Source organism: Amia ocellicauda, chromosome 12, assembly GCF_036373705.1.
Source record: "Amia ocellicauda isolate fAmiCal2 chromosome 12, fAmiCal2.hap1, whole genome shotgun sequence".
NCBI classification, from domain to species: Eukaryota; Metazoa; Chordata; class Actinopteri; order Amiiformes; family Amiidae; genus Amia; species Amia ocellicauda.
In genome coordinates this window covers 351,455-377,309 of record NC_089861.1, presented here as the reverse complement: position 1 = coordinate 377,309, position 25,855 = coordinate 351,455, and the positions used below count along the sequence as shown (strand labels likewise).

Genomic DNA, 25,855 nt, shown 5'->3' with positions numbered 1-25,855 from the left:
CCGTCAATCACGCAGCACCAACCCAGTCTCTGAGGCTTGATGGGGATCTTTCCTTCTGCAATCTGGACAACTTTAGCAGCGTCACCACATGAAAAAACATGTGCAAAAACCACAACTGGGAATAAAGCACCCAGTTAAACAGCCACAGGAGGTTCCTCAAGAAAAGGTCAAAGTGCATTGTGTTGTGGATAAAATGCTCATTGATGCAGTTACACCAACATGCTCTGCACACAGTACACAAAACCAGCCAGGGAGCCGACACACAATGCAGGCCACATTACAGGTGACGTAACACACGTGTGGTAAAGTCATTCACTGCAGAATATTGATTTCATGCTCGTACAGCCGACTGCTCTTGACAGACGTCAGGGTGAACAGCGTGTCGGACTGCTATTCCTGTCAGGAGTGGTTTCCAGTTACGTGCAGATCGCAGCGCTGGATCAAAGGGCCAGGAGAGGCGTCCCAGACTGGCGGGCAACGCGCTGACACACGGAGGCCGCTTTACTGCATTGCTGCACACACGGGAATTCAGGGTCAAATTACTGCGCAGGGCATGGAGGTGCTGAGAGCTCAGACGCAGGAAAGCAGAAATATGACTATTTAATGATGAAATGTATATGTATTTGGAAGTCAAATCCTGCACCAGGAAAACCACTAAGAATGAATGTGCATCGAGTACCTTTCTGTTTGGACAAAACGCCTTATTTTCTCATCAGTAAAGTCATGTATTAAACAGCATCCCGTCTGCTGTGCATGAAGACAATGTTTATGTGTAGATCAAAACCAAGTGGAGCCACAGCCAGTCCTGTCTGCTACTGCTTCCCCTTCCATCCCTTTCAGAGCGTGATCGAAGGAGGAGACGGAGGTGAAGAGAGGAAGAGGAGAGGGGGGAGTGTGGGTTTTGGGCAATGGTGGCCCATGATATCAGTCTCACATCTCAGATCATTTCAAAAACCAAGCCCTTTAAGAAATTAACGCCTGGTGCTGGGCTGCGTTATGGCACATCACTCATACCGCTGCCGTGCTGATTGTCATAGCGGGGTGCAGACTGCGGCTGCACAGCCAGGCTCTATGCGTCAGGCGACCAGAGCCCCTGGGGGCCCCCGAGGGTCGAGGGGAATAACGAGGGATCAGTTCAATAGCTCCTCATCATGAACACCTAACTCCTTCCGCCCAGTTCTCCACACTCTGTGCTTTATGCTCTCATCCGGGTTTCTCCACAGATATGCCAACCTATCTGACGATCCAAAGGGAACCACCGTCTCGTCCGATTGGACCCTGAGGAGATTCAGAGAGTCTGAGGAGATGAGCACGATGAGGAATCCTGCAGAGCTTTTAATCTAGAGGCCAATCCTCTTCTCTTTCTGTCCACCTTGTCCAAAACCCCAGACAATGGCGCGGTCATTGAGCAGGGCTGCAAAAGCACTTTCATAACTATACTGTACTGTGAAGTACAGTACAATACAGTACACTATATTATACTGTAGTGAAACATTGTACTATACTGTACTGTACTATACTGCACCTACGAGGGAGTATTCCGTACTTTGCAGTATAGATCTATAGGGTATTCACTAATGTACTACACCAGTCTATACGTGTTTTACTGTACTACACAGCACTGTGCTGTACTTCACTGTAGATGCTTACTGTGACAGCTCCCATGGCCTCCTGAAGGTTCGGCGCAGCTCCGTCTCTGGGCCTCTGACGACAGGTCCCTCTGGGTCGGTCCCGAGCAGCACAGAGACTGTGAATGTATTGTTGTTATTATTGACTTTATAAAATAATTAGAATATCGTACCCATTCCACAATTGGTATGAGGCAGGGGCGGGCAATGCACTGCACTGTATCAGCCTAGTGTCGACGCCTCTGCTCAGAAATGGTTTGTAACTGCCTGCCCTGACCCTCACCCTGCAGAAACACAGAGGGAGTCAACGGAGCATCATCAACAGCACCAGGAACAGGCTGACTGAGGGATCCATGCACTCACAGTCAGTACCTGCCCTGGGTGTGTCCCAGGAGCGCCAGGCCGTGCGTCACTGCGTCACACTGCTCTGTGTCCGCTGGGTCCGTCTCCCTGTAAACAGCACGTGTGGGGTGTACAGTTCAAAGCCCCCACTCAGATTCACACTGCGCCGTCACCCTCCACCCCCGTGGAGCGACAAGCACGACACACGAGAAGATCGGCCTCCTGGTGCAGAAGCTTCATCCAGTCTGAATTTAGAGTGAGGAGCCCCAATACACACACAGCAATAAGGCTAAAGTCAGCAACTGGAAGGGACAGGTAGGGAACTGCCTGTCCTCCGTGCTGAGGAATTCTCTCCACCAGGGAAAAGCCTCGAGTATCTGGGTTCTCGATACTCGAGAGAGAGAGAGAGAGAGAGAGAGAGAGAGAGAGAGAGAGAGAGAGAGAGAGAGAGAGAGAGAGAGAGAGAGAGAGAGAGAGCGAGCGAGCGAGCGCAGACTCCAGGTCCATTTGGAATCAATTTATGGCAGTTTTTTTAATCAGGTCATTTGGCAAAGCTCAGGCAGAGAGCAGCCAAATCCCCCCGTGGAAAGGAAAAGACGGCTATTGTTCGCAGCTTCCATATCATCGCCGATATCTTCCCAAAAGCATCGCAGGGGAACCGACAAGACAGCCGCCACCCCGGCGCACGCAGCATGCACCTCATTACTGAGAAAACCTGCTAATTGACACTTAATTGCGTAGAATCCTAATGCATTCGCTCTGTGGTTGTGAAGTAAAACCAGATGAAATGCAATCGGCATATTTCTGCATGAAACACTTATTTTGAATTCAGCTTGATGGAGCTTTTCTGCTCTTGGAATTCGCTTTGATCGACTTCAGGCAAAGACTCGAAGTATGTTTTAATTTGGGATTCCAGCCAGGGGCTCCACAGTCCCGCAGCGCATCAGTGCAGCAGAAGGCATTGGCAGACTTGTGTGTTGTCTTTGGGGTCCGTGGATTGAGTGGATCAGTTTCCATTTTAATCAACGGTTCAAAATTAAACACTGAATTAACAAAACGCCCCGGAAAGATGTCTGCTTGTGAAAAGACCAAGTCTCGTGTCCGGCAGGGCTGTGTTCCCCTTCGATCTGACCTTTAGTTCCCCAGCAGACACTGCAGTTGTGTTCAAACAGAAAAGCAAAGAAATGAAACAATGAATGAAACAAACAATGAAATACACAAACCTAATGAAACATACTATAATAACACACAAGCATGTGGACGCCATGACCCTTCGACAGTTTCAGCTGGCCTTGGCCCCAAAGCAGGCCTGTTAACTCAGGTGGATTTCAGCAGCACAGGCGACCCAGAGACACACAACTGAGACTGAAACTGAGTGCCAGTAATGACCAATAAAGGCTGACGAGACACTCCTCGACACAGCTGCTGTGTCTGACGAGCGGTGTGCCTCGGAACACAAATCCACACCAAAGACTGATCCTCAAACTGGAAGCTGTAGGCATTCAGGGTAATGTAAGTAGATGGATTATGAACTGGTTGATGTATAGGAAACAGAGGGTGTCGATTAGAGGAGTCACTTCTAACTGGAGTGAGGTTGTTAGTGGAGTTCCACAGGGATCAGTACTAGGGCCTGTGCTTTTTCTAATCTATATTAATAATCTGGACTCTGGGATAGTTAGCAAACTTGTCAAATTTGCAGATGATACTAAAATAGGTGGCTCAGCAGATACAATCTCGGCAGCACAGGCTATTCAAAGGGACTTAGATAATATTCAGTTGTGGGCCGACACCTGGCAGATGAAATTCAATGTGGACAAGTGCAAGGTAATACATGCAGGTAACAAAAATGTCCAGTATAATTACACTATGGGAGGAACAGAACTAGATGAAGTAACGCATGAGAAAGACCTAGGAGTCTATGTGGACTCCTCACTTTCTCCATCCAAACAATGTGGGGAAGCAATAACAAAGGCAAACACAATGCTAGGGTATATTGTCAAAAGTGTAGAAATGAGAACAAGGGCAGTGATGTTCAGACTGTACATTGCACTAGTTAGAGCTCATCTGGATACTGTGGACAGTTCTGGGCTCCACACTTCAAGAAAGATATCGCTGCTCTAGAGGCAGTTCAGAGGAGAGCAACCAGACTTATTCCAGGTCTGAAGGGAATGTCCTACTGAGAGACTGAGGAACTGAACCTTTTCACCCTGGAACAGAGGAGACTACGTGGGGACTTGATCCAAGTCTTCAAAATCATGAAAGACATCGACCACATCAAACCAGAGGAGCTTTTCCAGATCAGCAGGGACACACGCACCCGGGGACACAAATGGAAATTGGGCTTCAAGGCATTCAAAACAAAACAGGAGACACTTCTTCACACAGAGAGGCGTCACAATCTGAACAAACTCCCCAGCGATGTGGCTGAAGAGACAATTTGGGAACATTCAAAAACAGACTGGATAGGATCCTTGATCACTTAGTTATTAATGGACACCAAACGAGCACTATGGGGTGAATGGCCTCCTCTCGATTGGACACTTTCTTATGTTCTTATGTTCTTATGTTACAAAATAAACCAAAACTGCAGCTGAAGTATCATGTGAGAACAGCAACACAAGAGACTAGAAACGTGTGTTTGTAAGGCAGCTTTAATGCTGTTCTGTCTGCTTGGGTTTCGTATTGGAGGTCCAGTTGAAAGTGGGAAGTACACAGTGGATATTTTTATTTCTTAAATCAAGCGCACAAGGCTGTTGAGATTCAAGTATAGAGCTCTTTTATTTATTTATTAATTGAAGACAACAGGCTTTTGGTTTGACAGTGAGGGTAAACTCATTCCATCTAAAGACTTGCCGTTATGAAACTCTTAGTGCAACACAAGCCCAGCTGTACACTTCAGGTGCTGTGAGTTCTTGATTCGATATCGTATCCCCCGTATATTTCATGACACAAAAAGAATAAACAGGGACTCGATCAGCCGGTGCTTTGACAGTGTTCATGTAGTCTGGCCAGACATGTGATTAACAACTAATACGCGTTCCTGGAAAGTCAGAGGTTTGCAGGTAGGACATCGTGTGTGTTGACGGCTCGAACTGTGTACAGCCCTGCTCTGAGTCAGCTGTAACCACACACACTACATCATACTAAACAACCCTCAACCTGGTGTTTACCATGCCACCAAAAACCAAAAAAGAGAACCAAAAACCCTCCTGTCGGCTTCCACCTTCGCTCTTGTGCTCAAACCCACCTGACACGGGCACCAGCGTCCAGAGCTGAGAGTCAGCTTCAGTGTCTGGGTTTCTGGGCTCTGTATCTGCTCCTGCCGAGACCAAGCCCTGTAGGTGGAGATGTTCAAACAACCGCCTGCACAGAGAATCCTTCACCACTCCTTAATCAAACAATAATAACAATAATAACAATAATTTAAACACATATTACATGAAGACCAAAGTTCTGCGGCGAAACAAAACAAAACAAACAGTCTGAGTCTGTGGAGTGGAGGGGCTACACCTGCATCTCTCCCTCTCGGACCATGAAGGGGTGGAAGGGGGCCACTTGCGGGGGGGCGCCCAGCCCCGCCTCGGACACGACCGGGGAGGCCGTGGGGGTCCGCAGTGTGAGCAGGGACAGCGAGGGCGAGAAGCTGGGGGTCATGGCTGTGGGGGTGAGGCCCGAGTTCCCGCCGAGGGGCGAGTGAGCGTACTTGGGGAAAGGGGGCCGGCCAGTCAGGGTGGGCATGCGGGGGGGCACGGCCCTGATGCCAGGCTGGGCCACGGCGGTGATCAGCGGAGGTGGGTAGATGAGGCCCCGGCTTTCCTTTGGGAAGTTGCGCTTCTGCGAGGCTTCGTCCTGCAGCTGGCCGATGTCACTGAACACCGAGGCCAGCGGCTGGAAGGTGGGCTCCCAGTGCAGCAGGTAGTCCCAGCTGTAGCTGCCCCTCAGCTCCTCCTCGGTGCACACCAGAGACGCCAGCGAGCCGCCCGACGCCACCTGGCCGCCCTGGAAGGCGTACAGGCCGGGCCCATCCGTGATGACGGCGTCCCTCGCCTGCGCTGCGCCCCTCGTCAGCATCCCCTCCCCCCCACCCTCCTCCCTGAAGGTATGCAGGCTCTCTGAGCTCGCGGTGCCGGCAGCTGTGGCTGGGACATCCCCGCTCGGGTCTGGCTCTTCCTCAGACTGGCAGGACAGCTGGTCGGAGTCACGGGGGATGCCAGAGTCCGGGACCCTGGACGCCCGTTCGCTGAGCTCTGAGCCCGAGCGTTTTCCACAGGGATGCTCGTTGATCATCTGGATCTCCTCGTCCTCAGCCGTGTCCCCCTCGGCGGACCCCCGGCCGCTGGAGTCCGAGTGCCGGCAGAGGTTTGCCGCCTCTTTCTTGTTGCAGAGTCGCAGGTCCTGCAGGCCGATGGCGCCATGGCCGCCCGCCCCGTTCAAGGTGTCGGTGCTGGGGTTCAAGCTGGCTGCCAGGGGCTGCAGGGCCCCCTTCTGGACCTGGACATCTTTCCTGCGGTACCTAAGGATGAGCCCCACCAGGCTGATGACCAGCAGGAGGAAGACGAGGAGGGAGACGCCCAGGCTGATGCTCAGAATGCTGAAGGGCATCCCGGTGAAAGCCTCGGCCACCGAGCTTGACACATTCACAGCCACCAGGCAGGTGGTGGATTTGGAGTCCGGCTTGGGGCTGCTGACCCTGACCAGGAGCTCCACCAGGTCCTCTCTGCTCCTCAGACTGCCTCTCCGCCGGTACACCAGGCCGGACACATAGATCGCCCCGCTGGTCCTGTTGACTGCGAAGAACAGGGAGGGCTCTGCCAGGGAGAACAGCAGCGCCCCGTCCAGCCCGGCATCGCTGTCTGTGGCCTCGACCCGGCCCACGCTCTGGCCCACCTCCGACTTCTCTGGCAGCTCGAACTGATACAGGTCCTGAGTGAAGACGGGGCTGAACTCATCGACGCCCTCGATGTGGATGCGGACCCTCACCGTGGCCGTCTGATCGCCCGTGTCGGCCGCCTGCACCACCAGGCAGTACTCGCTCTCACGCTCGTAGTCGAAGGCCTGCCGGGTCTGGATGTCCCCTGTGAGCGGGTCGATGGTGAAGGCCTCCTTCCTGCCGGGGCTGCCGTAGTCGGTGAAGCAGGGCGACAGGACAGAGTAGCTCAGCTGGCCGAAGGGGCCGGCGTCGGCGTCCAGCGCCCGCACGGCACAGACGGGGGAGAAGGCTGGCTGGTTCTCCACTATGGAGCAGTTCACCTCGGGGAAGGCGAAGTAGGGCGAGTTGTCGTTCTCGTCCAGGATGGAGACATAAATCACAGCGAAGGCCACCTTCCCCGCCCTGGCCCGACCCCCGTCGGCCGCCTGCACCGTCAGCGTGAACGAGGCATCCTCCTCATAGTCTAGGCTCCGGTTCACCTCCAAGGCGCCACTACGGTGGTCCAGCCGGAAGAGGCCCTTACTGTTGCCGGAGACGATGTCATACCTCACCTCCGCGTTGGCGCCGAGGTCTGCGTCCCGGGCCGACACCTGCGTGAGCCTGGAGCCCTGCGGGCTGCCCTCTCCCGCCTCCACGCGATACTCCGGGCTCACGAACACGGGCGCGTTGTCGTTGACATCCAGCACGGTCACCGACACGACCACAGAGCCATTCAGGGCCGGCGCCCCCCGGTCCGAAGCCAAGACGACCAGTGTGTAGCTGCCCGTGGTCTCGCGGTCCAGAGAGCCGCACAGAACCAGCCGGGCAACGCACTCCGGCCGGGCCTCCGTCGGCACTGCGCTGACCTCCAGGCAGAAGCGGCCCTCCTTGTTTCCGCTGACGATGCTGTAGTCCAGGAAGGCGTTCTCGGGGGTCCGGTCCTCATCGCTGGCGGACAGGAACAGCAGGGTGCTTCCCACGCTGGTGTCCTCCGCGGCACTGACCTGGTAAGCGGCCTGTTGGAACCGGGGCGCATGGTCATTGGCGTCCTGGATGTGTATCTCCACCGAGGTCACGGCGGTCAGCGGGGGGTCCCCTCCGTCCCTGGCCTCCACAAGGAGCTGAACCACACTGCTGTCGGTGAGGAACCGCAGCGGCTTGTCCGTGTAGAGGGAACCTGAAACACACAAACGGGCACCGTGACATGCTGGATCCTGACACACATGCACGCTCCTGATCAGCTGACATGAACATGACGCACTGGGCTCGAGCGCTGCTGGGCCGAGAGAGAGATGTGCAGGAGAGCTGAAGACCCCGCCCTCCTCCAGGCTTCCCACACGTGGCCCTAATTCCCCAGTTTCCAAAGACCGGCAACAAATGTATGCATTTGATCAATTTGGCAAGTAATTTCTCCAATTAATTTAAGCCGGGCCAGCTCCAGTCCGTGAGTGCGGCCGTGTGTTCGGCTCTGTATTCCAAAACATTCCTAAATGACTTAATTTAATAAATGACCTGCCCAGCTGCTCTTTGGAAATCGTTCCAGGTCTTTTGAAACAAATGATTAGCAGAACGCTCTCTGCCCCAGACCGGCCCACCCTCGACGCACTGCATCAGCGCTTAATGGGCCTCTCTCCCATATATCACGAATATTCCCGTACGTCCTGAGAAATGGGTTGTGATTTGCTTTCCTTCTCAGCGTTGTGTAGAACAGTTTGATTGATCTGTCTACGCACACAGGCCACTGGACTCAAACGCACAGATCATGAATACTACAGTTTACCGTATCGCATTGCAGGGGCTGCTTTTCTCTCGGATTAAGACAATATTATGAAAGCTCTGTTCTTCTGTTGACGCCACTCAGAGTTTCTCCTCCTATTAGTCATGTTGCCACAGAACATGCAACAAACATTTTTTCTTCCATTAACTTTTGGCCTCCAAACAAAACCTCAGTAAATCCTGCTTCGACCCGAAGACGCGGCTGGTTTTCCACGACTGAGAGCCAGTTCCTGCTCTCCCTGCTCTGATAAAGCTGCGATGGCTGTGATCCTACAGAGCTTCCAACCTCTGATTCTGGACTCGGATCACAGGACGGACTCAGACCCGTCTTTAACACGCTGGCTCTGCGGTCTCTAATCGGCCTCTGCGCTGACGGAGCACAGGAGCGTTCTGGAATGCATTCTATGAGCTCTGACTGGTGCCACGTTACCAGAACACTATGATCCGGACAAAATTAAATAAAAACGGAGCTGCCAGGAACCGCTGAAGTGGAGCCTCGACCTCACTGCACTCCTGCATCAGGGGCGATGATTCGCCACAAAACTTTCAGCAGGTTTAGGTTTTTTAATCACACATTATCCCAAGATTATAACATAACACGTACTGGTGAGGGAATATGAATATAAAGGCTGATATGCTTCTCTCTGATCTCCTCCAAGACAAATCAGTCTGCACCCCTCAGAGCGGCCCCCAGGGACACAACAACCACGAGCGCGTGCAATGGCTGTCAAACTAAATAACAATGAATAAATAGATATACAACTAACACTACAGGTACCACTGCTAGTACTACTAATAACAGACACACACAAGCTATGATTATTATTATTATAACAACAACAATATCCGGTCTGAGGCGGCAGTGACTCCCCGTCCGGGACGCCACAGACTCTTCTTACCGTTTTCCGCGCTGATGTAGAAGCCCTTGTCCCGGGGCAACAGCAGCCGGTAGGAGATGTCCCCGTTGAGCCCGGAGTCCCTGTCCGTGGCCGTCAGCGCCAGGACGAACGTGTCTTCGGGGGTCAGTTCTGGGAGGACCACCTGCAGGTGGACGGAGAGAAACACAGAGGAATGAGTGAGAGCATCACCAGTCAGCAGCACCCGGACCTGCACTGCACAGATTTTACACAAACCCCAACCCCAGCCAAGGCCTCGGACTCCAGAGAGGCCCCTGTGGATCTGGACCCACTTGAACCGTCGAGCTCGGCTGTGAACAACACAGAAGGGAGAGCCCCGCACCCCCGTACCTGGTAGGAGTCCTGGGAGAAGGCAGGCGGGTTGTCGTTGACATCGAGCACCAGGACGCTGCAGTCCGCCTCGGTGTGGTGGACTGAGTCGGAGGCCCGGACCCGGAGCCGGTACCGAGAGCCCTCCTCGTAGTCCAGTGGGCCGGTGAGCGTCACCACACCGGTGTAGCGGTCGATGGCAAACCTGCCCCTGGCGTCCCCATCCTCCGAGAACCGGTAGGTGAGCGTAGAGCCCAGGTCCACGTCGTTGGCTGTGACCTGCGTGACGATGGAGCCGGCCGGGAGATCTGAGAGGTGCACAGCAGGACGAGAGAGAGAGGGGGACATCAGGGAGAGGGGGAAGAGAAAGAGGGAGAGGAGACAGAGAGGGGGAGAAAGAGGGAGAGACAAATGAGCTTTTACAAAGGTCTCTTTTTCCCTTTATATACTTTATATTTAATTTTTTTGAAGGAGAAGAAGAAAAAGCAGAAGCAGCAGCAGAAGAAGGAGGAGGAGGAGGAGGAGAGGCATGAAGCACAAGGAGCTGCCGCCGCTCGGTCTTACTCTCGGCGATCTCAGCAGGCTCCATGGGCGGGATGGCCGGCGCGTTGTCGTTGACGTCCACCACCTGCACTCGGACCGTGGTGGTGCCGGTGAGCCGGGGGTCCCCTGCGTCCACGGCCTGCAGGACCAGCCTGCACAGACAGACAACAGCAGCTCCGTCACACGAACACAGCGGCCGGGCAGCGGGTCTCAGCGGAGACCCAGGTTTAGCTCAGATTCAATCAGCAAACTCGGACAGAAACAAACCGACTGAGAGGAAAGCGACACAGATACTGGACTGATAGATATCTGTCCTGCTGTGCCCAGTTTGAGATCTGCTGGGTTCTCCTCGAGGCCCGGCACCTCCTGTGAGTCGTGCACTACGCAGCCCTGACTCACGACGGCTGGTCCGGCTCCCTGCAGGCCTGCGCTCACAGCCGAGATGTTTATTCTCATCAAACACTGCGCCTATTGTTCCGAGCCGACCGGTTTAACCGGAAATGGCCCGATAACAAACAATATCAATACTTGACTCATTTACTCAAAAACCTGTGTGGAAGCAGCCCTTGTTTTCTGTTTTTTCTCTTCCCTTTTCAAGGATGCCGCTATGGCGGACGAACAACATGCCCCACAGCGCTCTGGACACTCAACCCCCATCCGACATGATTTGGCACTCTCCGCCCCACGGAGAAGAGATTCAGACTCATGGATTTCTCCTTCTGCACTAGAGGTGTGAACCGAGCTTTATCAAACCCAGTGTTCATCAGGCCGGAGAGGAGCCGGTGAGATGGTGAAGCCGTCTGGCCGCTCTGGCTCACCTGTAGGACGGCACGATCTCGCGGTCCAGGATGGCGTTGGTGGCCAGGATGCCCCTGACCGAGTCGAGCAGGAAGGCGTCATTCTCGTTCCCCGACAGGATGGAGTACTCCAGCTGTCTGTTTGGCCCGGTGTCGGCATCGGTGGCCACCACCTGGAAGACCACGGCGACAGGAAGGATGAAGGACGTGAAAGAATCCCACCCGCAACGACGAGTCTGCAGCCCCTGCATCAGTGCTGGGGTTTCACAAAATACAGATCTTTTTTTCTTTTACTCAGTTTTGAATCTCCAATTACTTTTCCCCTTTCAATCTGCATTATTTAGACCCAACGCACACTGAACTCAGCTCAGTGCTACAGCTTCAGTGCTTCTTCAAACACACACACACTTGCAGAATCACTGACACTCTTATAGGTACACACACACTAACACAGCCACACACACACTGACACACATTCTCACACTCTTATAAGTGCACACACACAAACACACAAAGAAACACACTAACATACTCTCTCACACACACAGAAACACACTGAAACTCTTATAGGTGCACACACGCAACACACCCACACACACACTCTCTCAAACACACCCAGAAACACACTGACACTCTTACAGCACATGCACACTCACTGACACACACTCTCACACTCTTATAGGTGCACACACGCACACGCACACACACACACGGAAACACACTAACACACACACACGCACACAAGCACACCGAAACTCTTATAGGTGCACACAAACTGACACACACACACACAGAAACACACCGACACACGCTGATACTCTTAAAGCACACACAAACACACTGACAAAGTCACACATACACACTCTCTCACTCACACAGAAACACACTGACAGACACGCACACATGCTGACACTCTCGCAGCACACACACATGCACTGACTCACCCACACACATACACACACACACACACACACAGAAACACACTGACACACTCTCACTGACACACACCCTGACACACACTCTCACTGACACTCTTACAGCACATGTATACACACTGATACACACTCTCACACTCTTATAGGTGCACACACACACAAACACACCCACACACCCACACCCAGTGCTGTACCTGCATGACGTAGGTGTTGTGGATCTGGCCCTCCCACACTGCCGTCCTGTAGTAGGCCTGTTCGAACCCGGGCGGGCTGTCGTTGACGTCCTGCAGCGCCACGCTCACCCGGCAGTGCGCCGTGCCCCAGTCGCTAGAGGCCAGGACCACCAGGTGCACATGACTCCTCCGCTCGAAGTCCAGAGAGCGCGGCTCCTTCACCGACACGGCCCCTAAACACACAGCACCCACACACTGAGAATACAGGCACACACACAGCGGCCCCGAACAGTCTCCATAGGCCCCGATCAGTGACAATCACAGACTGGACCTGGGACTCTATCAGAGGAAGATGGATTGCATTAGAACCTGTTGCTTCAGGTGGACAGGCATCGCTCTCCTTTAGAGACAGCACCAGGGGACCTGTGGCCATTTGAGGCCAAAACTTCTTCATTATAATGTCCCCTCTTGGGAGAAATCACACCTGGATGTCGCTGGGCAGCTTTAGCATGATATAGCTGGCTGCTGCTGAGCATTTTAGGTCTAATTGTGCCCCAGCATATTTAGACTGGTTCTATTCTATTCCGTCTCCGATCCCCTCTCCTGTCGAACTCGTCTATGACTGCGGAAGAAGACCAATCAAAGCTCTGACCGGGATACCCATGACTTCCAGTGCGTACCGTGTTTCGTCTTCTTTCTCATGGTAACTGATAGCCAGATTGGATAAAAGTTTGTAGTTTGCGATTTGGATTCTGCTCCAGTCCTTACTCTGGCTGTGTGTTCGGGGTCATTACCGTGCCCAAAGACAAACCCTGCACACCCCCCCATCCCATCTCACTAACTGAAAGTACGGTTTCATGATCAGGATTATCGAGGCATTTTCACTCAGCCACTCGGAGGAGGATGAGATTCTGTCGTTCATTTTTCACTTTTCTCTGGGTCTAGTTAGGAAACCTGTAAGCAGTTTCCTATTGGCAGGGCTAACTAGCAGGATGAGGGGAAGCCATCTTTGCAGTGGGGCCGGGGGGGGCGCTCTGTGTATTGGCATTTATGAATCACAAAGATGTGAAAAAGATGATCTCATGCACAAAGCCTTCACGCAGGAGGAGAGGAAATCATGTTATTCAGAGATTACATCCACAAAATGATGCCATTGAGAGGCCAAAATGAAAAACATACAGATAAAGTGTCCCCTGAAGTGTTGGTGCGTATTGTTAGAACTCAGAGTTCAGGACGAGCCGATGAGTAAAGCTCAGACCGGAGCAAGTGCTTAAAAAAAGAAATGACAAATAATGGCAACAGGACGGTTGATTTAAACAGAAAACATATTGCTGAAAAACTGAATAACAGGAAACAGAAAGAGCATCAAACAGGCGAAGTCAGGTTACGCCATCGTGTATTTGACAAACTTCACACAGATCACAGGGCTGCATCCTCGGGGCCCTTGGTGCTGTGTGTGTGGAGGGGCCGAACGCAACTAAGTTCCCACTCACATCTCGCAAAACTCGTATCATTGCAGAAGAGAAACTGGTGAAGACTTGGGTACCATCGTTTGGATCAGTGAAGCAGGTGTGTCAGTACAGGAAATACCTCATTGACACAGTGCAGCCCAGAGTAATCGAAAGAGCATCAGACCCTTTAGGGACGGGACGATTTCCACAGCACGACAACCTTAAGCACAAATACCACGGTAACCTTAATATGAAGTTATAAATAATACAACTTGACTCACCATAAGTCTACTTTATAATAGAGAATAAAATAACATGCTCAGCTACAGAGCTGGTTTTATTTGTGCAGCTGTCGAGGCAGGGGGGGCAGAGCAGACGCTGACAGCAGCAGCCCTCCATCACGGACACTGACCCTGTGCTCTAACAGTGCTGCGCTGTGGCCACGTTTGTTTACTGAGGAGCTGTAATGTCTTTAAACATCAGATTAATATGATGCACCACTCATAAATCCAACATAGAAACAAACATTAATAAATAAATAACTAAAGTGCAGTTTATTTGCTGATAAACAGAATGAGGAAATAATCACTCAAACTGCTTAAAACACAAACACTAATATTGATGATTTAAAATCACTGCACAAAGGACTGTATAAAAGAACATGAGACAGTGTCCAACGAGAGGAGCCCATTCATCCCATAGTGCTTGTTTGGTGTCCATTAATAACTAAGTGATCAAGGATCCTATCCAGTCTGTTTTTGAATGTTCCCAAATTGTCTCTTCAGCCACATCGCTGGTGAGTTTGTTCAGATTGTGACGCCTCTCTGTGTGAAGAAGTGTCTCCTGTTTTCTGTCTTGAATGCCTACAGTTATTCCTCGCTTTGCACCAGAGTGAGGTTAGATTAATAAACAGAGTCATAAATAAATTCAATTAGTGCGAGTTTTCATAAACACAAAAATTAACAAGAAAATGTTACTAAAAATAATAATAATTTGTCTTTCCAACACAAAATGGCGGTGAGGACGATCAACAGGTCCTTTGAATGGATGGTTCAAGAAGTGAGAGACAAGGACAACGAATGTCACAGAAACGGCCAATACCATGTCTGCCAGAATCACTGCAACACAACAGGTATCTGCACGGCAACAGGAATGATATCTATAGTGTATATATACACCGATCAGCTATAACATTATGACCACCTGCCTAATATTGTGAAGGTCCCCTTTTTGCCGCCAAAACAGCCCTGACCCATCGAGGCATGGACTCCACTAGACCTCTGAAGGTGTGCTGTGGTATCTGGCACCAAGACGTTAGCAGCAGATCCTTTAAGTCCTGTAAGTTGCGAGGTGGGGCCTCCATGGATCGGACTTGTTTGTCGAGCACATCCCACAGATGCTCGATTGGATTGAAATCTGGGGAATTTAGAGGCCAAGTCAACACCTTGAACTTGTGATTCATCAGACCAGGCCACCTTCCTCCATTGCTCCGTGGTCCAGTTCTGATGCTCACGTACCCATTGTAGGCAGTGGACAGGGGTCAGCATGGGCACCCTGACTGGTCTGTGGCTACACAGCCCCATACGCAACAAACTGCGATGCACTTTTTCAGCAATTTGAGCTGCAGTAGCTCGTCTGTTGGATCGGACCACATGGGCCAGCCTTCGCTCCCCACGTGCATCAATGAGCCTTGGCCGCCCATGACCCTGTCGCCGGTTCACCGCTTTTCCTTCCTTGGACACTTTTGATAGGTACTGACCACTGCAGACCGGGAACACCCCACAAGAGCTGCAGTTTTGGAGATGCTCTGACCCAGTCGTCTAGCCATCACAATCTGGCCCTTGTCAAAGTCGCTCAGATCCTTACACTGCCCATTTTTCCTGCTTCTAACACATCAACTTTGAGGACAAAATGTTCACTTGCTGCCTAATATATCCCACCCACTGACAGGTGCCATGATAACGAGATTATCAGTGTTATTCACTTCACCTGTCAGTGCTCATAATGTTATGGCTGATCGGTGTATATACTCTTCTACAACAGACAGAGTCTACAGCATCCGAGCGAGACCCCAGCGAATGCTCTGACCCACAGCGAAGCTCCCTGCTTTCCAGGCCTCTGCAGCCCACTTGGCTCGAGCACCCTGCGCAGACGACCGCAACCAAGCCGCTTCAACAACGCAGTCCACAGGGACTTGGATGCCGGCTGCGCAAACTGCAACTGAAAGAAGAATTGCTTGTGTGGAAAACTGATCGGAGGATTACAACAGTTGTGTTAATTTTCATTGTTTGTCAGAGGCAGGGTTCTGGCTGCGTATGAAAGAGAAACAGCATCAATAGGAAGCGTGCGTGGAGTTCCCGAGGAACAGCAATGAAGGAGACAGTGGAGAGACCCGAGGGCTCTCCAGGCAGCTCACGGTGGTCACAGCGGATGGAAACACTGTCCCGGAGGTTTACTCCAGTGAGGGGAGGGCACGCTTTCGTGTTATTTGGAAGTGTGATACCTCCGCTGTGCACAGACTCACCAGTGTGAGGATTCAGAGCGAAGGCCCCGTCTTCATTGCCGCTGAGGATGCTGTACCTGACTCCCCTCCTCCCTGAGCCCTGGTCCTGAGTGGCTACGGTCACAACCAGCGAGCCTAGAGACAAACAACAGAGAGACAGATGATACAGCTTCCGTGTGCAGAACACACATCCCAACTTCCCATAATACACTGCACCTGCTCCACCATCTGCAATCATGCCGGACATTACATTCGACTCCAGCGTGACTTTCAACCGAGAGAAGAAGCTGGCAGGCATTTCAACAGCATGATTTATTCACCCCAATTACTGCCCTTCTATTTTTAAAGGTGGATACAGGACATTTCACGTAAGCAATTTGAGTTTTAGAAATTATGATTTGCTGCAGAGTCTTACCGGTTTTGCTGTTTTCAGGGATGGTGGCTTCGTACTCGGTCTCTGTGAACCACAGTGCCGGCTCCTCGCCCCTTAGGTGCAGCAGCACCAGGCCGGTGGAGGACAGCGCTGGCTCACCCTGGTCCGCCGCGATGACCTGCAGCAGCCTGGTGCCGTAGTACCCGGGCGGCAGGGGGCTCTTCAGCCACACGTCCCCAGTGCGGGGATGGATTTCGAACAAGGGGTCGGGCTGCGCCAGGCAGAACAGCACCTCCCCGTTGCGGCCCAGGTCACTGTCGTCCGCCCGCACGGTGGCCACGGTCTGGTTGGGCATGGTGTGGGCGGAGAGGAAGCCGCGCACGAGGTTCTGCAGGAGTTGCGGCGCGTTGTCGTTGACGTCGTCCAGGTGCACCATGACGCTGACCGTGCTGCTGCGGGGGCCTTGCGCGCCGCCGTCCATCGCCACCGCCCGGAACACGTACTGGGCCCGGCTCTCCCGGTCTAGCGGCCGCGCGGTCCTGACCTGGCCGGACACACTGTCCACGGTGAACGTGCCCAGCATGTCACCGGTGAGGGAGTAGGACACGCGACCGTTGGGGCCCTCGTCCGGGTCACTAGCGCTGAGCCACAGCACCTCTGCCCCCAGCGGCAGCCCCTCGCTGACCGACACGCGGTACTGCTGCCGACCGAACGTCGGGCTGTTGTCGTTCTCATCGAGCACATGGACCAGCAGTGTGGCCGTGGAGCTCCGGCGAGGATCCCCCCCATCCCAGGCCTCGATCACCAGAGTGTAGTTGTCCTGCTCTTCCCGGTCCAGCTCCCGGGTCACTGACACCGCCCCCGTCGTGGCATTGACAACGAAACCACCTCCGAAATCGTCACCTGAGGGGATAGAGACGCAGAGTCACAGGCACCTCCGCCGACAGCAGAGTAGCGCTGCTGGATCCACATTGGACTACAGTAAATAACAATCTGAGCCATGAGGACACCACAGTACAGCTCAGCACATGCGTGTTAAAACTGAAGTACCTGGTCTCCCCCACACAGCACACAGATGCTAAACAGTGTAAACAGTGCCGTATCCACGCCTGCCCACCTGAGATGCGGTACTCCAGGGTGCCGTTCTCGCCAGCGTCGCCATCAGAGGCCTGTGCCAGGTGGATGACGCCGGGCGGCTGGTTCTCCGGGACACGCACCACCAGGGAGGGCAGTGTGAACTCGGGGGAGCTGTCGTTCTCATCCAGGATGGAGCACAGGACCGTGGCGGTGCTGGAGAGGGCCGGGACTCCGCTATCTCGACCCAGCACTGCCAGGGAGAGCGGACACAGACACAGACCAGTGGTCAGAGGCACGACGTTTCCTTTCGTATTGATGGTGATCAGTGATTTCAATCATGAACTGACACACACACCAAGTCAATTCCATTCTTTCCTTAACCGATGTATCTGCGATGCCGTGCCGTGGTCTTACCTCTCAGGGTGAAGTGAGGCTGCCGCTCTCTGTCCAGGGCTGCGGCTGTGCTGATCTCTCCAGAGTGCGAGTTGATGCTGAAGGACTCGAACCCGGGCCCAGGCAGCAGGCTGTAGCACACAGCAGCGTTCGGCTCTGTCAGACACACACAAGGAGACAGTCACATGAAGACGCTTGATATGTATTGTCTGTATTATTTTTTTGTCATTTAGCTGACGCTCTTATCCAGGGCAACTTACATTTGTACCCATTTATACAGCTGGGTATTTTACTGGAGCAATCTAAGTGAAGCACCTTGCTCAAGAGTACAACAGCACTGCCCCACACAACTTTCCAGTCATGGATCCAGAGCCCTAACCACTACTCCACAGTGCTGCCTAATTAGTGTTTATTTACTGGACTACTGTGTGTTTTATCATTTCTGTTTTGTAGAAGGAATCATGTAAACACTTTGGCAACACCAGTGCCCTCTTGCCATGCCAGAGAGAGAGAGAGCAGTCCCGTGCCTGGGAGTACAGCGCTATGAATGAGCAGTAACGATGCTGAGTCAGGTTGGGTCAGCGCTCGGCTCCTCGGCAGGTCTCTCAAGGTCTCGATGAGAAAAGGGTCCCAGCGAGCGACAGGCTGGACGGCCTGCCACAGCAGTGCCATCCACTGAGCTGCAGCCCTAGGCCAGTCCTGATGTCTGGCGATTGCCCAGTGGTCTGGCTTAGATTGTCATCGTTCTCCCCTCCCTTTGGGACAGGGGTGCGCAGCTCAGCGTGGGCAGCGCCTGGGACCGAAATGTTGCTCCACAGCTAGGGGGACAGGTGGGAATCCCACCGAACACACAGTACAACTCAAACACCAGGAAACAGAACAACCATTCAGCTCCGTCTCCTCTCATGGGACTCCTGCCCGGACAGAGACCAAACCAAGACTCAATCCTGCCCTCAAACCGCACACTGCATGCCTGTGACCCGAGGCTTTTATGTCTAAGCAGCAGAAACCAGCTCCTGACAGGAAACATAAGCGAGGGGGGCTCAATGCTCCAGTGTGATGTCATCAGCGCTGAACCCGGTCCCGTGTTCACACCCTTTCGGGCAGGGGAGCGGCAGGCTGGCCTGGCGGTGCGAATCCGAGCAGGTGATCTGACCTCACGCTACTTATATAATGTGTGTTTATATTTGTAAACACAGACTGTCACACAGAATCAATCTCTGCCACCCCGGGGTCAGGGAGCCCCTGGGGATTGTGGGACTGAGGGAAGTGACAGATGAAAACACACACTGGGCCGGCGCAGATGGCCTGTGTTAGAGACTGTCTCCGGTGGGGGGGTGCTGCTGTTTTTGGCCACTGCTCCCCTAAGGAATGTCAGCTGGCAGGGACATCGATACTGCACCAAGCCGAGGAGAATGACAATATTTTTAAGAGAAACAACGTTCAGAAGTGAATTTGCATCGTAAGAGATCATTCCCGTAGATAAGAGGCAGGATTACAGGCTTACAGCAGGGAAGGAGAGGAGAATGAACAGAACGGCCGACTCAGCGACTCACGGTGTACTTTCTCACAGCGCTCCCCTTTAGAGACAACTTCCCTTCATTCCAACTACTTCATGTCTTATAACTGAAACAGCGCAAGAACCAGAGAGTCGAGATTCACAACGCCTGTGTGCTGTTCAGGTATATTGTGTATTTCTGCCCCTTTGCTGCCCCTGTAGATGAACCATTGTCCTGCGTTTAGCTGCCCATAATAATATAAAACACAGAACCCAGCGGTTTCCCTCCAGCGGTCCGAGAGTTAAGTCTTTCTCCCTCTGCCAGCATGTGCTGGTGCTGCCACCTGGAGGAGCAGCGGGGTAAAGCCCGGCACGGCTCCAGAGCAGAGGGGTGCAGCTCGGTTTCCATCCCACGTATTGATTAGACCATCTGCTAAAATGGGACGCGTATAGCTAAGAAATTAAGTAAATAATCTGTGTTATCTGCAAACAACCCAGGTTGTGCTTATCATTCGATCTATAGCTATATCGTTAGGAATGAGGTTTCATCACAATTTACTTTAATAGGCAATACACACTCAGGGCAAAGTGAGACGAACCAGACTGAAAGTGGACTCCCCCTTTACTAGCCATTCGACGCTCCTCACGGAGGCGGCCTCTTTTCCTCTTCACTGACGTCTGCGCTGTTGTTTCTGCCTCACATCCCATTTCTCTTTTTAAGACCAACACTACAATGTTAAATACCATGAGAAGCGCCTGATGGGCCAGACTCTCACAGCCCAGCTCAGTGACGGTACTGACTGTGACAGCTGTGGTTTCTCATTGGTCCTGGTTTCCTGGCTCATTTAAATTGTGTTATTCATTTATTTAATTTATTACTGTGATTTTTTTCTATACTATCTGTGTAATCTTATTGTAATTTGCTTTACCCTTGACTGCATTTCTCCATCTAAAGCACACAGTCACGAGTAAACTGTAAGTAAAACGTGGGCTGCAGTCATGTGACAGGGGGGCCGTGGTTGTTTGTCCCTTGCCCATGTCGGTTAGATAAACATGGTCAGGCGAGTCGCTCCGATGTATTGTTGTTCGGACTCAACCTCAGAGGCTCAGATGAGGTTTCATGAGTCCCTGCTAGACCAGCTTGTTTACATCTTTCCCCCTGATGGAAAACCACAGAGAGTCTCCTGTGCCAAACCCACATCCCCCCAGCCGCGCACCCGAGTCCCCGTCGATCGCTGCCACCCTGACCACCAGCGTGCCCGGCGGCTGGTTCTCGGGGACGGTGGCTCTGTAGACGCTCTGCTGGAAGACCGGCGCCTCGTCGTTCACGTCCACCACAGTCACCCGCAGTGTCTGAGAGGATGAGAGTGGGGGGGTCCCGCCATCCCGCGCCTGGATGACCAGAGAGAAGAAGCCGTCCACCTTGTAGTCCAGAGTGGAGGCCAGGGACAGCAGCCCTGCGGGACGAAAAGGACGGTGCACTGTGAGCACAGGACAGGACAGAGCTGTGTGGCGGGGGCTGCCGATCACCAACAGACACACGCACCCACTCATAGGAAGCGAAAGCCATTCCCAATATAAACATGCCACACCAACACAGGACACCCAAATACTTATTTTTGCACTTTCATGGAACTCTCTGAATTGGTCAGAGGCTCTGTGTCCGTGTTTGTGTTACAGATGTGTGTATTTGAGCTGGGGCTGGGTGTGTGACTCAGTGTCTGTGGTTCTGCACTGCATTGTGCTGCATTGTGCACAGCAGAAAAAACAAGACATAGAGCACATGAAGCAGAAGACGTGCAGAGTGTGTCCGACTGTCAGACTGTGGGCCAGATGTGTCTGTACAGATTCCTGTTCACTGAGGTGAGAGACTCTAATCAAAGCGCAGCTCCAGTCAACACAGGTCACAGACGGGCAGCATTGCACTGCTTTGAACTGACTGAGTAAAGGCTGCGATTCGAAGGCCTCACCTCGATGCACAGGCTGAACCCAACCATACGAACATTCTGTGCAAAACCCAGGTCCGATACAGACCCTACGAGCCCCACAAACCGCACGGCCGGGTACCTGTTGTTTCCTCCAGGGCGAAGACTCCCTTCTCGTTACCCGACAGGATTCTGTAGGCCACCCTGCCGTTCTGTCCCAAGTCCCGGTCCCTGGCGATGACGTGGTGGACCAGAGACCCAGGCCGGGCATCCTCCACAGCCTGGGCCACGCTGGCGGACACGAAGCTGGGGGCGTTGTCGTTCCGGTCCAGCACGGCGATGCGTGTGGTCAAAGAGGCGTGGCGGCGCTTCTGGGGGTCCGCCGCCTGGTCGGTGGCCATCACGGTCAGCACCCAGCTGTCCACCTCCTCGCGGTCGATGGTGGCGCCGGTGCTGAGGGTCCCCGTGAGGGGGTCCAGGAGGAAGGGGGTCTCCGTTGGGCTGCTGGAGGTGAGGGAGTAGCGCAGGACGCTGTTGGCCAAGCTACCGTCCCCGTCGTTGGCCTTGAAGGTGTAGACCGCGGTGCTGACGGGCAGGTTCTCCTCCACCCCAAACACCAGCACGTCACCAGGGAACCAGGGCGCGTGGTCATTGACGTCCTCTACGGCGACGCTAACGAACACCGAAGCGTTGAGCATGGGGGCCTGGCCGCGGTCCTCTGCCACCACCTTGAGCAGGTAGTGGGAGGCCGTCTCGTAGTCCAGCTCGTGGGAGAGGTACAGGTCCCCCGAGGAGCCGTCGATCCCGAAGTGGACACTCCCGTCGCCCTCCGCGATGGCGTAGACGAAGTCCCCGCCACGGGCCTCGGGGAACCGCGCTGATCCGATTACTGTGCCAGGCTTGGAGTCCTCTCTCACGGAGAAGCGCAGGAGCCCCTGGTCGGAGTTCGGCAGCACCTGCAGGAGACGCAGCACAGTCAGTCAGAGCAGAGCGTGAGGGTCAGCCGTCTGCAGCCTGAACACCAAACCTTCCTTCAGCAAAGCAGCCCTCTCTCTGAGAAGCCCCTTCCCCAACTCCCAGATCATATGCTACCACTATAATCGCCTGATGAGAAGTGCGTCTGCAGCGGACAGGTACCTGTATGTGCACCAGGGCGCTCTGCTGCAGGGGGGGCGACCCGGCGTCTCTGGCCATCACCGATAGGCTGTACTGAGCTCTGGGTCGCTGGGAAAACCTGTCCGTCGTCTTAATTTCTCCGGTGCTGCCGTCGATGTGGAAATGCCCCGGCCCATCCTCTGCAGGAACAACAGGCACACGGGGGTGAGTATCTGTCAGGACCGCGCTGCCCACGGTGTTGGTGATGAGATCTCACCCCCCAAAACTCTTTGAAGCAGCGTACCTGAACTCAGCGTGTACAGGACGGTCCCGTTGTCTCCAGAGTCGAAGTCCTTGGCAAACAGGGTGGCAACAACCGTGCCGGCAGGCTGGCCAGCCCACACCTGACAGAGAGGGGACAGGCGGTGACTCAGAGGGGAGACAGCGCAGGACACTCACCACACCGGGATCGTATGTGCAGAGAAGGGCATGTCTAGAGGCGTCCACTAGATGGAGCTGTTGTGTGGACAGAGACGGGACCCCCGAAGCGCAGACCCTGGCGGTGCTCACCTGTGCCGTGAGCTCCCTGGCGGCAGACAGGCGGGTGAACTGCGGCGGGTTGTCATTGACGTCGGTGACGAGGATGTGGACGGCCACGCTGGCGTTGAGGCGCGGGAGGCCGTGGTCCGTCACCAGCACAGTCAGGGAGTGGTGCGGCTGCAGCTCGCGGTCCAGAGCCACCCAGTTAATGATCTCGCCTGCAGGACGGGAGACACGGGACAGAGGGACACACCGCAGCACGGGAGACACAGGACAGGAGACACAGCACAGCATGGGAGACACAGGACAGGAGACACAGCACAGCACGGGAGACACAGGACGGGAGACACAGCGCAGCACATGAGACACAGCGCAGCACGGGAGAAACAGGATAGGAGACACAGCACAGCACGGGAGACACAGGACAGGAGACACAGCACAGCACGGGAGACACAGGACAGGAGACACAGCACAGCACGGGAGACAAGGGACAGGAAAGACAGCGCAGCACAGGAGACACAGGACAGAGAGACAGCACAGCACGGGAGACACAGGACGGGAGACACAGCGCAGCACGGGTGACACAGGACAGAGAGACAGCACAGCACGGGAGACACAGCGCAGCACGGGAGACACAGGATAGGAGACAGCGCAGCACGGGAAACCACAGGACAAGAGACACAGCGCAACACGGGAGACACAGGACAGGACAGTCAGTACAGAATGGCACTCACAGCTCAGTACCTCACCTCACCTCACCTCATTATACAACACTACAGAACATCTCACACAGTTAATACAGCACACAGTGCAGTACAGTACAACACAGCACACACAACACAGCACACACAGCACAGCATACACAACACAGCACACACAACACAGTACACACACACAGCACAGACACACACACACACACAGCACACACACAACACTGCAGACAAACACACAGGACACAGCACACACAACACTGCAGACAAACACACAGGACACAGCACAGACACACACACACACACACACACAACACTGCACACATACACACACAGCACACACACACAACACTGCACACAAACACACAGGACACAGCACACACAGGACAGACACACAGCACAGCACACACAACACAGCACAGACAACACAGTACACACACACACAACACTGCACACATACACACACAGCACAGACACACACAGGGCAGACACGCAGTCCACTACAGCACTGCAGAGATCAGTAGGTGAGAGGAATCCCGCCCCATCGCTCACCGGTCTTGGAGTCGATGCGGAAGTGTTTCCCGTCCGACAGCAAGATGTAGGAGAGCTGGGCGTTCCTGCCGGAGTCCCGGTCGGAGGCGGCCACGGTGCCGACCAGGCCGTGCGGGACGGGGCCCTCCTGCACAGTGAAGAAGTATGCGTCCCGCGGGAACACGGGCGCGTTGTCATTCTCGTCCAGCACCTTCACCAGCACCGTGGCCGTGGCGAACAGCGCCACCCCCCCCTCCCGGGCCGAGGCCACCACGCTGAAACGCACGCCCCGGGACGCCTCGAAGTCCAGAGCCCGGCGCAGGAACAACCAGCCGCTCTCCGCCTGGATATCGAATGGTGCGGCCCCAGCGTCGGGCCGCAGGGAGTAGGACAGGCTGGGCGGGCTGTGGGGCCATCGGCCGTGGGCCCGGACCTGGATGATGCGGGATTCGGGGGGGGTGCTCTCGCCGATCTCCACCTGGTACACCAGCGTCTCGAAGGCCAGAGCGTCCGGCGCGGCCCGCTCCACACTCACCGACAGGCCCACTGTGGCACTCAGCGGGGGGGCGCCCTCGTCCTCGGCCACGATGGTCAGGCCATAGCGCGGCGGGCCGTCCGGGGGGAGGCTGTGCACCAGGGTCAGGGTGCCCAGGCGGGGGTCTATGGCGAACGCCGCGGAGTCACCCCCCCGTAGCAAGTAGCGCACCCTGCCGTTGGTGCCGCTGTCGCGGTCGTGGGCATGGGCCACGTACAGCACCGCACCCGGTGCTGTGCCCTGGGTCACCGAGATGGACTCGGCCACCGGCAGGAATACGGGCGGGTTGTCGTTGACATCGCTGACAGAGACGTGGACCTCCGTGCTGCTGTAGGCCGGGGACGAGCCGCTCTGGCACTGCAGCACCAGGCTGAGGGACGGCCGTGCCTCGTGGTCCAGCGGCCGGCGCGTGCTGAGGACACCAGACTGGGGGTGGATGGAGAACAGGCCGAGGGGGTCCCCTGAGGAGATGCGGTAGGACAGGGACTCCAGGGAGTCTGCAGAGGGAGGAACAGGGGTCAGATCCCACTCACTGGGGTAAGGCACGCTCACTGCATACACAGATCATAGCCTGGAGTGTATCAACAGTGTGTTCATAGCGAGACAATGAGCAGGAGCGTATCAACAACTACACGTGAACAATTCTGCATTGTCTGCATGGTTTTTATATTGTACTCTGACGTAAGAGTGCCGAGCACTCTGCAGTTGGGCTGTGTGGACTCGGGGTTCGGAGGTGTGTCTCAGATAGGTCAGGCTGAAAAGCCACGCTCACATATTTCCAGCACGGGTCAGTGTAATTTGTCAATGAACTAATGTTTCCCAGCATGCACCCTGGCAGCTGTCCTTTGCCCTGATTGGGTGGTGTGTGCCTGTTCTCTGACCTGGGGATCTTCCT

The 25,855-nt window shown here is 54.2% G+C and overlaps 1 protein-coding gene across 1 annotated transcript in view; it reads right to left on the bottom strand.

The window, feature by feature from the left end:
- Positions 1–4,607: 4,607 nt before the first annotated feature.
- dchs2 (dachsous cadherin-related 2) overlaps positions 4,608–25,855 on the bottom strand; it is a 37,441-nt gene continuing 16,193 nt past the window's right edge. The window contains exons 5-20 of the mRNA XM_066719519.1: positions 24,447–25,457; positions 23,215–23,402; positions 22,949–23,048; positions 22,687–22,844; positions 21,692–22,505; positions 20,842–21,081; positions 18,148–18,282; positions 17,774–17,983; positions 16,699–17,559; positions 16,305–16,418; positions 12,351–12,562; positions 11,243–11,394; positions 10,446–10,576; positions 9,903–10,189; positions 9,555–9,696; positions 4,608–8,056 (exon numbers count right to left, since the gene is read on the bottom strand). Coding sequence (XP_066575616.1) covers positions 5,475–8,056; positions 9,555–9,696; positions 9,903–10,189; positions 10,446–10,576; positions 11,243–11,394; positions 12,351–12,562; positions 16,305–16,418; positions 16,699–17,559; positions 17,774–17,983; positions 18,148–18,282; positions 20,842–21,081; positions 21,692–22,505; positions 22,687–22,844; positions 22,949–23,048; positions 23,215–23,402; positions 24,447–25,457 — 7,337 coding nt within the window. The 3' untranslated portion in view covers positions 4,608–5,474. The remainder of the gene's footprint in view (positions 8,057–9,554; positions 9,697–9,902; positions 10,190–10,445; positions 10,577–11,242; positions 11,395–12,350; positions 12,563–16,304; positions 16,419–16,698; positions 17,560–17,773; positions 17,984–18,147; positions 18,283–20,841; positions 21,082–21,691; positions 22,506–22,686; positions 22,845–22,948; positions 23,049–23,214; positions 23,403–24,446; positions 25,458–25,855) is intronic.